The sequence below is a fragment of the Rhipicephalus microplus genome, chromosome 1, assembly GCF_043290135.1.
Source record: "Rhipicephalus microplus isolate Deutch F79 chromosome 1, USDA_Rmic, whole genome shotgun sequence".
NCBI lineage: Eukaryota > Metazoa > Arthropoda > Arachnida > Ixodida > Ixodidae > Rhipicephalus > Rhipicephalus microplus.
The window spans coordinates 150,582,846-150,595,327 of record NC_134700.1 but is presented as its reverse complement, the minus strand read 5'-3'; the positions used below and the strand labels follow the sequence as shown (position 1 = coordinate 150,595,327).

At 42.2% G+C, this 12,482-nt stretch overlaps 1 protein-coding gene across 2 annotated transcripts; it reads left to right on the top strand.

Annotated features, from left to right (window-relative positions):
- Positions 1 to 3,964: 3,964 nt before the first annotated feature.
- On the top strand, positions 3,965 to 11,935 carry LOC142761648 (uncharacterized). Of its 2 annotated transcripts, none has more exons than XR_012893924.1 (2): positions 3,965 to 7,790; positions 11,786 to 11,935. XR_012893924.1 is itself a non-coding variant. In XM_075887473.1 (2 exons), exons 1-2 carry the CDS (start codon positions 4,348 to 4,350, stop codon positions 11,836 to 11,838), a joined length of 645 nt encoding a protein of 214 aa, XP_075743588.1. In that variant the 5' UTR covers positions 3,968 to 4,347; the 3' UTR covers positions 11,839 to 11,935. The 2 variants fall into 2 exon arrangements, 1 of the variants encoding a protein (XP_075743588.1); XM_075887473.1 differs by having other exon boundaries at positions 3,968 to 4,939.
- The last annotated feature ends 547 nt before the right edge of the window (positions 11,936 to 12,482 follow it).

The window sequence follows — 12,482 nt, the reverse complement described above, 5'->3', positions numbered from 1 at the left end:
TAACACATAAATAATACAAATCAAGCGTGTACAATGGTCGTGAAAAACATTAACACATGATAACAAGAAAAATAAACACTGATGTACATATGAAGAAGCTTAATGAGAGTACGCGCGGTGGATATCTAATCGGAAATGTTGAGTAAAAGTTCGTTAAATGTTGGGAAATCTGCTTGAGTGGCAATGTGGGATGGCAAGCTATTCCATGCAACTATTGTTCGGGAAATGAAGGAATTAGCGTAATGAGCTGAGTGACAAGTTATACATTTTATCTTGAAGATATGGTCTGTGCGTGGAAAGATGACTGTTGGTGCTTCGAAAATGCGGTGAAGGTATGGGTGATGATAGAGCTTCTGGAGAAGCGAAAGGCGGGCAGTTCTGCGGCGATGAGTTAAGTCGTCAAGCTGAGCGCGAGTTTTTAGTAAAAGACTATGTCTACTTAGTGCAGGTAATAACCACGGAGCCGAACCAAGAGATTGAAGTAACTAGAAGAATAAGAATGGGGTGGAGCACATTTGGCAAGCACTCTCATGTTATAACAGGTAGATTGCCACTATCCCTCAAGAAGAAGATATATAACAGCTGTAACTTGCTGGTACTTAGCTACGGAGCGGAAACCTGGAGACTTACAAAGAGGGTTCAGCTTGAATAGAGGATGATGCAGCGAGCAATGGAAAGAAAAATGGTAGGTGTAACTTTAAGAGACAAAAAGAGAGCAGAGTGGATCAGGGAACAAAACGGGGTTAAGCATATCATAGTTGAAATCAAGAAGAGGAAATGGACATGGGCTGGGCATGTAGTGCATAGACAGGACAATTGCTGGTCGTTAAGGGTAACTAACTGGATTCCCAGAGAAGGGAAGCGGGTTAGGGGGAGACAGAAGGTTAGGTGGGCAGATGAGATTAAGAAGTTTGCGGGTATAAATTGGCAGCAGCAAGCACAGGACTGGGTTAACTGGCGGAACATGGGAGAGGCCTTTGTCCTGCAGTGGACGTAGGCAGGCTGATGATGATAGTGCACAGCACCTCAACTGACGGCTTGAGGCTTTGAGCATTTTTCTGTAATCCATATCACTTGCTGTTGAATTCCCAAGGATTAATAGGGTACAGTGTAGACCTACACAGACATTTTTGTTTCTTCTTTTTATTGGCTCTTTGAGGCAAAAATGCACATTTACTACACCGTACTTTTGTAACAGGTATGTGTCATATCATGAGTTCGGGTAGTTTTGAACGGCGTCTAATTTTGTTTAAAAAAATGGGGAGAACATAGAGCTAAAAGGCTCTCAGAAAAAGAAGTTTCAAGGTTTATCTCATCAAAATCAGAACCTACAATTTGTATAGGCTTCGTGATAAACTGAGTTAGGCGAAAGTCTTAACAAGCTTTTATAGTAAGGCATGGGCTACCTTATCACTAGCCAAGATAGATAAAGTGACAAAACTGAAGCCTGGAAGTTTAAAATCGTCGAACGTTTATAACTAACACTAAATTTGGCGTAGGTGAGGAGGCGACAAAATTTGTCAGTAGACCATCATATAAGGTCAGGAGGATTTTGCCCGGTCCTTTAGACCCACATGTTTTTGTCCTGCCACTGTTGAGCTTCAGTTATGAACTAAGTAGCCAAGAAGGGCATCTCTTAATCTGTCTATGTTATGAGAGATTAAAATGCATGTGTCGTATCAGTTTAGGTCATCGTGCACAATGAATGCATGGATCCGATGCAAGCAAATCAACGCAATACAGGCATCACACATGAAGCAAGCACTTCAGCTCCTTAGTCAGACATATGATCGCAGCACTTCCAACCATGCCCTGGTCACCTCAATAGCGAGACGTGAAGACTTCGTAGATCATGTGAGTTTTTCGACAAAATTGTAGTGCTTTTGTAATCTAGCTGCTATAGGCAACATTAAAAGAGGCTCTCGTGCAGTGCCACGATTGCCGGCCTAATGCTGATTGTACTAACATTGTCGTCACAGGTGAAATTAATGAATTAGTGTGGTTTTAATGTTGGGTGTTGCATTAATTAAATTGATGGCAACCTGTACAGTATGGCTGGTAATTCAAGTAGTAATGGGTTAGTCATCTTTATCTCATTTGTGAAGAAAGGTTGGATGAAAACAGCTTGTATACCTTTCTCTTATGTTGATGATAATAACCTTTCTACTTGGAAAAGGTTTCTACATGCATACGAAGCTACAATAGTCAGCCCTGTCCATAGCTGTACAAGGTTTGCAAGTTCTACCTGCGAACCAATCGCTGCACTATAACACGCTAAAAAAGAAAACCGAAGAGCACCTGCAAGTGCTTTATATGGCAGTCTATTTGCGAACATATTCAACTCATACTTAGTGGAAGTGCAGCAGCACATCGTAGCCGCATGAATTAAGATGTGTAACCCTGGGCATGAGGAAGGTCAAGCTGGTTTGCTTGGTGGTCCAGACACGACTACCTGGTTTAGAAACACAAGCGACAACATGGCCAACATTCCAGATTTGTTTAAAAGAAATAAGCGGACCATCTCTTCCTCAGAGTGTAAGCATGTAAACATTTTAATATCCAGTGCAAGGGTATAGTTAGCACAGAAGCTTAACGTGGCATGCATAGCACGTACATAAATGACTTTTTGTTAACTTTTTCATATAAGGCGATCAATAATGTGCTGCATGAAAACTGAAAATTGCATACGCAAGTTGGATCGCATTCTTGATTTTAGCAGCGCACTGAAAGATCCTCGTCCCTCAGAGCACTGCTGAAATCAATAACAACAATGTACTGTCTGCGACACAAGTTAACAAGTTTCTCCTAAGCACATATTGGACTGATCTTCCTGAATGCCGCCTCCTTTGATTTCGAATGTTTGATTATCCTCGCAGAATAGGACATTTATACGCTTGTTCAACAATCGATGCACTTTCTTGCCGAGACGTACAAGGACACACAAAACTCCAGGCCCGTAAGCGAAAACGATGCAACTGACTGCATCGTTTCCTCCGCCACTGGGTAAGCAATGCTGTTCACGCTATTTATTGAGGCTCTGATGACAGAAAAACGCGCCGCAGTAGACGTGGTACCAGAACAGCGTCACTGGACGCATAGATTTCGCGAACGAAAGGCAAGCATGCCCATTAATTTGACACCAGACCACCGATTTCCTCTCTGTCTACAAAAGAAACACTCTGTCGACAGGCAAGGATGCACATTAATTTGACGCCAGACCACCGATTTCCTCTCGGTCTATCAAAGAAACACTCTGTTGACGTTGCAATGCAGATTTATCACACCCTGTTCGGCGAATGCTGTTGACATGGCACATTGCGATGTAGAACGTACACATGTACTGTACAATATTGTGTGCGATACTGTACGTATGTGTACTGTATGTGTACAATACTGTACACATGTACTGTATTAGGGTAGTCGTAGGATCAAAATACGCTCCAAACCGAAACCAGGGGCAAACCCACTGCACCCTCGAGCACAGAACAAACAATCAACTTATTTTCCTTTTAATAATACTTATAAACCAACAAATAATTTATTAGGTTGTTAAATTGAGCAATATATTACAAAAACAGTATACAAAAACAAATATTTTTATTCAATACGTTAATAATTAATTTATGCACTATAAAAACACGTTACACACTTGTTTAATGACAATTTTGTAAGTTTATTGCATTATAAAGTAATTATTTGCACATTTAAATAGCTTTACGTTAATTTTTTTAAAGTGACGTCACTTTCGTGCGGCGCAGCAGCCAGTTTTGTGTGGGGATGGCTGGAGCGCCGCGCGGCGCACGAGGGCAATGGCTGCTGCGCCGCGCGGCGCTCCAGCCATCCCCACACAGAACTGGCTGCTGCGCCGCACGGAAGTGACGTCACAAAAGTTGTCATAACATACGTCGTTTCCGATTTAGCGCGTTGTTCGAATTTACCGAATCGGAACGTGGCTCAGCTGGCCAGCAGACGCTCACTTGCTGCTGCTGCTGCTGCTGCTGGAGTACGGCTGGTTGCTGCTTCTGCGAGCTGTCTACAGGCCTTGTTCTGCTACATATTCGCAAGCCTCGAACATCATCTTCATCTAAGCTCAACCGCTTATTTTCACTGCTATTTTATATTTACTAACGTTGTTTATATCCATCCCAATACGTATTTTTGTGATTTTTCGCGTATAGGCTGATTTAGCAGTATCTGTGCGTGGCCCTTTCTTTGGTCATCCGTGTTAACGTGCTTCGTATCTGTGTCGTAGTGCATTTGCGTAGTTGACAGCCGTGTTTTAGACTAAATATTCACTTTCTTGTTTTTTTTTTCATGGTGTAATTCTGAATTGAAAGTGTGCGCAACATGACGCGTGTGTTAGTAGCGGGCGATTCAATGGTGAAATACGTCGACCAGTATTTCCCATCGCGCCGTGGCTTGTCTGTTAGCGTTGCCGCACACAGAGGAATAAGGATTGAGCACTTGCTCTCAATGATTGCTGACAAGCTGGCCAGTTTTGATGTTGTCATTGTACATGTTGGCACGAACAACACTGTTGACAGTGTCAACATGTGCATGGACAAATATCGCCAGCTCGCTCAGGGAATCATCGAAAGCAATCCCACGTTGCATGTAGCTTTTTCTGCCATTCTTCCTCGGGGGCAGAATCGGTACCGCCAAGGGGAAGAACAGTTGTGTGATGTTTGTCATTTGAATGACCACTACAGGAATGTGAATGCCGCACTCGCACAGCTTTGCCTGGAGAGGGGCTTCACTATCCTGGACAGTCTTGTGGACAGCTGGCCTGGATTCCTGAGCAGGGATGGTGTCCACCCCAGCCGGCTTGGCAACAAGGTGCTGGCAGACTTCCTGTACCGTGAGGCCTGTGCCTTGTCCACCCAACTAGAGAGGAGACACATCCAACAGTCCTACAAGGAGTCCAAGGCATCTGCATGGAGTGGGTGGGCTCGGCAGGAGCACTTTTCCATCAACTTGGAAGTCGATTTTCTAGCACTTGGTATGCATGCAGTTCAATATTCTCCAGCAGTAGGTGGACCTTCCGCTGCACCAGCTCCTGTCTGGAAAACCAGCAGTGCTCTTATGCAGAGACACGACACTGACCAACTGGCCAGTACCATTCATGGTATTGGCTTTACGCTCGTTGGCGGTGTCCGCGTTCGCTGCAAGGGAAGCAAGGCTTGGTGGACCTGGGACAGCCTGCCTTCCCCCATTTTCCATAGCACAAGTGTACCATGCAAGGGAAACACTGGGGAGAGGCCTATTCAGCCAATGATCCCTAGTCGAGGTGCAAGCACCACTTGTGACAGGAAAATAAGGAGAGCCTCACAGGAGCATGAGAGTGCTCTTGTGCGCTCTTCTGTGGGGGAAGAGGAGGCCAGTGCTGGAAAAGCAGCTGTGCCACAGGCTGTCGGCCAGTGTGGCGACAGTGAGTGGAAACTGGTGCAGTCAAAGAAGAGCCGGCGGAAGGCTGTGGCACTGCACAAGCAAGAACAGAGCTCTAAACTGTGTGCAGACAGTGAAGGCAAAGTTCTTGCTGTGACAGCTGCCAAGTCCATCAGGTCCACTTCACCTATGACAGCAGTTGTGAGCCAGAAACAGATTCAGTCTGCTTCTTCCGCTGTCTGTGGTAGAAAGCCTGAAGGACGAGCCAGTGTCTCGCACAACGTCATTCGTGATAGTTTTAAAAAGGTGCAGCGTGTTCCTAGCAAGCAGTTGAAAGACTGCTCAGTTAGTTCCGCGACTCACTGTGAATCTGCAACGAATGACGCTGTGAACGAGGTTTCTGTCTGCAAAAGCCATCTACCAGCACTGACTCGGGATTGCATGCGAATTGAGCGCGATCCTGGCACAGAGGCTGGTGACCCTATGGAAGCTGGGTGCACTGCAGCTGTGCAGTACAAGTATTGTGAGGCTGCTTTGACATCCAGAAGCAGGCCTGTCAGCCTTGGTGCCCAGGCTATTTGTGTAAACACTGGTGCCAACCCAACCGTCCTCAATAACCCAGTAAATACTCTATATGGTGGGGGTAGCAAAGTTTATTTAAATGCAACATTTGATAACTTTCCTTCTTTTAAGAAAAGCTTTGATGAGTGGTGCAGGGAGGGCAGGCATGTAGTCATGATAAATAAGAGTAATAAAAGTCCATTCACATCAGAAGATAAGGACTTCGAGTATATTAGGATTAAATATAGCTGCATTCACGGTCGCACAATAAAGCCCAGGGGGATAGGAAAGCGACCAAAGCAAGCTTACAATGGTACTGGCTGTGAAATGACAGTATCGGTAAGCCTATGTAAATCGCCTACTCTGCACTACAAGATAACTAAACTACAAGCTAAGCATAACCATCCCACAGAATATTATGATTTGTATCCTCAGAAGAGGCTCCTGAATCATGGAGAAAAAGAAGAATTCTTTGACTTAGCTAAATGTAATATTGGCGCAAAGGATTTTAAAAACTTGGTCGAGCAAAAAACTGGTAAGGAGTTAACTACAAAGGACATTAATAATTACAAGCAACGATTTTCTATTCCTATCTGCAATGAGCAGGCTCATGGTGAAATGGTTTTAGAGAAGGTAGAGACCTTGCTAAAAAATAATCCAAACTGGGTTATTCACTATGAAATGAATCAAAATAATAACCTGCAATTCATACTTCTTCAAACAACGCACATGCGTGAGATTTTGGAAAAGTATCCAGAGATTCTATTTATTGATGGAACGTATAAAGTGAATATTGAGGGTTATATTCTTTACTCTATATTAGTTCAAGATGGTCGTGGTCGTGGGAGACCTGTGTGTTATGCCTTCTTACGAAATGAGACGACTGAAATTGTTGAGCCCATGTTCACAAAGTTTGTAGATTTCAACCCATTTGTTGTGTCTGCTTGCAAAGTAGTGATGATTGATAAAGATCTCAATGAACTGCGCATTTTAACCAATATTCTTCCTAATTCTAACATACTTTTGTGTACGTGGCATGTGTTGCATTGTTTCCAGCAAAAGGTTAATGAAAAAGCTAGACAGCAACGTGATCAGTTGGTTCCTCTCTTAAAAAGCTTAGTTTATTCCCCCACTGAGCAAGACTACTTCGATAAGCTTGCTAACCTCCAAGCTATGACTTGCACAGATTTCATTTCTTACTATATGCATAACTGGCACTTGTGTAAGGAAATGTGGGTACATGCATATCGGCAAGCCCTTCCTACATTTGGTAATAATACTAATAATCGCATTGAGTGCCACAATCAAAAGATTAAAAATTATCTCTCTTCAAGCATGCATTTGGTTCAAGCAATAGAAGCATTGGTAGGTTACATTGATAATGATTCTTTATCTCTACAGTTCTCTAAGCTTAAAGAAATGAAGCTGAACCTAAACATAAATGATTTCAATGACCCATTTCAGCTAGAATTGTCCCGTAATTGCACTTCTGAGGCTACAAGTAAAGTACTAGAGCAGTATGAGAAGTTTAAAAATGTAAGTTATCAAGTCACTTCCACTCCTAATTCTTATGTTGTAGTTTCACCAAGATCACAGTACAGTGTTTCATTGTGCTTGGCTTCTTGCACATGTGCTTTTTATAACCAGTACACTCTGCCTTGTGCACATATTTTAGCAGTGCGTGACTTTACTAAGCAAGATCTTTTCGACAAGGCTTGCATACCAGACAGGTGGTGCAAGGATCATTTCCTGAGTGACAGCTGCACAACCACTAGTGCCACACCAGTGGTAACAAGCAGCATTCAGTCACCACCCTGTGTGAAGCTTGACACTGCACAAGAGAAGTATACTTATGCTTATAAGAGTCTTTGCGAAATGTCAAAAATCGTGGCTAACGTATTATCTAATTGTGGTGAGAAGGAGTTAATGAAAAAACTTTCGCCCTGCGAGGCTTTCTTCAGAAATTTAACCACATTTCCTTGTAACCAAACTTCAGCAGCCATAAAGGCTGCACCAGCTCAGTTAGCACAAACTACTGCCACAAGTTATCTTGGGCATTCTAACAGTACAAAACTTGTGGTACCTTTGGTTAAAGCAAGAAGGGGGCGGCCAAAAAAAGTGAGAGCTATCAAGCGTAAATTTTTCCCAAATCAAGTAAAAAAGGTAGGCCTTGCAACTGTTAAAGTAGACATGCTAAATGTCTACAAACGGTATTCTCTTTCAGATGCAGATTTAAATGTTCTGGTACAGGGCACCTCCATATCAGATAGCGTAATCAATGTCGCACAGTATTTAATTCAGAAAAAGTATCCTACTTGTGTCAGCTTTCAAGATGTCTTACTGGGCCGATGTTTACAATTCACTCAAATCAAAGGCCCTTTCGTTCAAATCTTGCATGTTCAGAACCCCAATCATTGGCTTACAGTAACAAATGTTGGTGCGGACAAAAACACAGTCTTCACATATGATTCAATTGATCAAGATACCCCTCCTGACGCTGTTAGGCAAATCTGTCATATTCTAAAATTACAATCGCCAACATTAACCATTCAAACAATGAAGGCACAAAACCAGTGCAACACACTTGACTGTGGCTTGTTTGCAATTGCCAACATGTATTATATAGCGTCAGGCAGAAAACCAGAAACTTTGAACCTTAACCAAGTTATGCTACGCAAACATTTGCTGCAATGCATACAGAATGGTATGATCGAAGACTTTCCCCTCATAAACTCCATGGCTGCTCGCGTACAGCCAAGAGATAGTATTTACAAGTTACATTGTGTCTGCCGGCAACCACAATATAGTGGGGTAGTATTGGACATTACTTGTGCAAGTTGTTCAAGAGGATTTCACGGAGCTTGTCTCGGCTCTTTAGCAGCTAACTTGGACAAAAAAGTATTCGTCTGTTCTCAGTCATGTTTGCTGGTTGCCAAGGAAAAGATACATTCTTCTAATTAATATTAGCATTCCATTTTGGTGTAGACATATGGCAAAATTTCTAAGCATTCTTCATGTCTCCTCGTCTAATTTTTGCTTTTCTTTAAAGGGCCACTCACCGGGTTTGGCGATTTTGAGCTGACAAGTGCAATGCGTACATCGGGAGTTTATGGTCACGTCTGCCAAACATTGCAACTCTATGCGACGTGGAAATGGGTCAAATTTCAAAACGAACGCTTCTCCCCCTTTTTTTTGGGTCGCGCCCCCAGAGAAGGAGGTTATGATGTGCAAGTATGAATCGCCCTACATACACAGCAGTGCAGTGACGTTGGTCCTATATGTATACGATTGTGCTCTGACGCTGCCAACAGTGGCACGTGACATGACGGAAATGATTTAACGTGACATGCGTAGTTAATGTAATTTGTTGCTTGAAGAGATTAATAAAACTTGGGATACATATTGAGACGCAATAGAAGAATGCGTTTGTCTTTTGCATTTTTTCCCCGTGAATTCCAACGAGATGCCGAGCTAATGTGCTGGCGTTTCGCATGCGTTTGTGTCTCCGCGGTTACTGCATCAAGCAGACTCCTGTCCTGGAAAAGAAATTAATGGTCCTGCGCATTCGAGCACTCATTATGCTCATCTTTTCAACCGCATCAAAGCCAGCGTTTCCAAACAATGTCGCAAAAACAGGCAGTAGACACAATACAATGCTGGTCAACAAAAAAACACCGCTCGCGCGCTCGAGGGTTGGGCTTGTTTGAGCACGTCATGTGCACGTGACCTCTTGGTTGGATGCTGGAGAGGGTAGGAAAGAGATTTGGCTTGTGAAGGCTACACGGGGGAGTGGCAAGGGTTTTGAGCTTGCCTCCTTTCATCCTTGTTTCCTGCTGTTAAAAAAAGAAGAAACTGTTTTCTCAGCTCGTAATGAACCGATTGAAAAACTTTTTGTGGTATAATGCTCTCCGTTAGATACACAACTTCCACAGTTTGTTATGGGACCTGGTGAGTGGCCCTTTAGGGACTGACTTCAGGGATCGAAAGTATGAAGTTAGGCATGTTGGTAATGCATAACGGATCACATAGCACAAAAATTTGACCCAGGACAAGAGAAGGAACAAACACGAGTGCTCACTTCCAAGAAGATTTATCTTGAAGAGCAAACACATATATACTCCTGAAATGTGAAAATCAGGCAAATCATTCAAGACGCCCACAACTGCCATGCGCAAATAAATATCTTGCATTTTCAAAAAAGACAATTTGACAAAGCCCGAGACATAGTGCTGATGCAGTTCAGCTCTAGTCTACAAATCCTCTTTGCCTCGATAATTTCTCTTGTCATTTTATTTGTTGTTTTTTCTTCCAGCAATAATGATGTCCCGCAAAATCGTTTTGCAGCCACACGTGCTGCAATAAACGCCCTTGTAACCTCAAGAATGGTCGCAATCGTTTCTTGGCCTTGCACTGTAGCAGGTGTGGCTCCAAACCACTTTTGTGTGACACCATTATCATTGGGAAAAAAAAAACTACAAGAGAAATTGTCGTGGCGAAAAAGATTTGTAGACTAGAGCTGAACTGCATCAGTACTTTCTCTCACTCTGTCTCTAGGGATTTGTCAAAACGAATTGTCTTTGCTGAGGATGTAAGGTTTTCGTGCATGGCAGTTGTGGGCTTTTTGAATGATTTGTCTATTTTTTGCATTTCAAGAGTATATATGTTTGCTCTTCAAGATAAATCTTGTTGGAGGTGAGCACTCGTCTTTGTTCCTTCTCTTGTTCTGGGTCAAATTTTCACATTATGTGATGAGTTAACTTTCGGCATGCACCACCTTATTTTTTTTCCTTGTTGTAAGCTAGTGGTGGAGCGTTAACTAGAAGTACATAAAAACATTGCCAAATGTATGTTACCCCAACGAACCAAATTCCTTTGTTGAGGCAATCCTTTCTGTGGCATTCCTTCTTTATTGACTTCTCATCACGTCAAACCTCACACCTGTCTCTTTCATAAAAGTTCTAGAACTAGTTCTTGCTTTGTTTTGTTTTTTTCCCAAAGGTAGAAAACTTCCCTTTGTTGAGCAAATTTTCCTGAACTAAAATATATTCATATCTAATGCACGGAATAAAAAATAAAAAACAAGAAAATTTATAGGCTGATCACTAAATGTCAATTGAATAAGGATTTCGGAAATACTACCATGAATGGCACACAGCAAATACTCATGCATGCAGCCTTTTACCATGTGCAGCTGTAAACTGCAAACAAAAAGTATCAGATATTGTATATGATTTGCTTTTTTTTCTTTTCAGCAACAGTAACTTGCCCTTTAAGAGAAAAATATGAATATAAAATTTTCAAAAATAGTCATTTTTGAAAACCTGTCAATATATCAAAATGGTTTAGTTGATTCATGATTATGCAAGCAGTTCTTGCATGCCTGTGGCACTGGGATTGTTAATGTAGGCAGGCTGAGTTTGTAATGCTCTAAAGCCTCAGCATTTTAGTGTTATATTACAATATAACATTCAAATATTTTATGACTGCAACTATGAAATTTGCTCACAATGAGTTTGCTACAAATTAAGCAACCAAAGTCTGTGTATATATTGCCCACATTAAGGTCACACTGCCACAAGTCTCTAGGCGGAGCCTGACCGCTACAGAGCGCGTTCTCGGGTGGCGGATAGAGAAAAGTCTTGCAATGAAGTGATGCCAAGCAGCTTCTATTAATAAACAAGACTGGCACTTGTGCCCGCGGACCAACAGGCAGAAAATACATATGACAACAGGAGTCTTTTCACTGCTGTGGTGGGCAAGTTGAAAGTTTCAGGTGCCATTTTTTAAACTCTTTGATTTATCTGTTGTTTTTTTCGTCTGTTTTCTTCATCTTGTTCAGGTCCAGTACATTGTGGACTCACCCTGTTGTCAAGTCATCAGGAAGTTGGATGATGCTGTCTTCTTCTAGCTAAATTATGCAACTACTAAGAAGGGGATCAGAATTCTATTTTGTAGCAGTTATTTTACAAATAAATGTTAGTAAAATTTTTCTTGGTTGTAGTAGTGTCATTGTGTACTCACGGACCATAACATTACATAAGACAGGAATTCAAGTGCACAGCAAAAAAGTGCTGCTATGAGCACCTGTTATCAACATCAGCTGGTCATTCTTAATTTTGGTCTTTTATTTATCGCACATCGAGTAGCCGCAATTGCTTGGTTTACAGGCTGAGAGAAAATTTAGCTCCCTTTCTTACACGCCAAAGGTTGCTGGCAGTGAAACAGCGTTGTCAGCATTTTGATAGATACTTTGAAAATGAACGTGAAAACGACGGAGGGACAAGACAAAGGCGAAGTACTGAGTCTTTCTAATCTCGTGTCTCCGTCGTGTTCGTGGGCGTTTTCCAAAAATGCATAGTTTCCAACTCGACCTTACTGATATATTGTGAAAACTTTATGAAAACATGAATCCCCGAAGTTAAGTATAAAACTTTCACATAGAATGCATCACTTCTAGCGTCAACAGTTGAGCTATTACAAAACTTTGATAAGTCGCAAGGCACGTAAAAGCAAGTATGGTCAAGCTTCACTGCCTT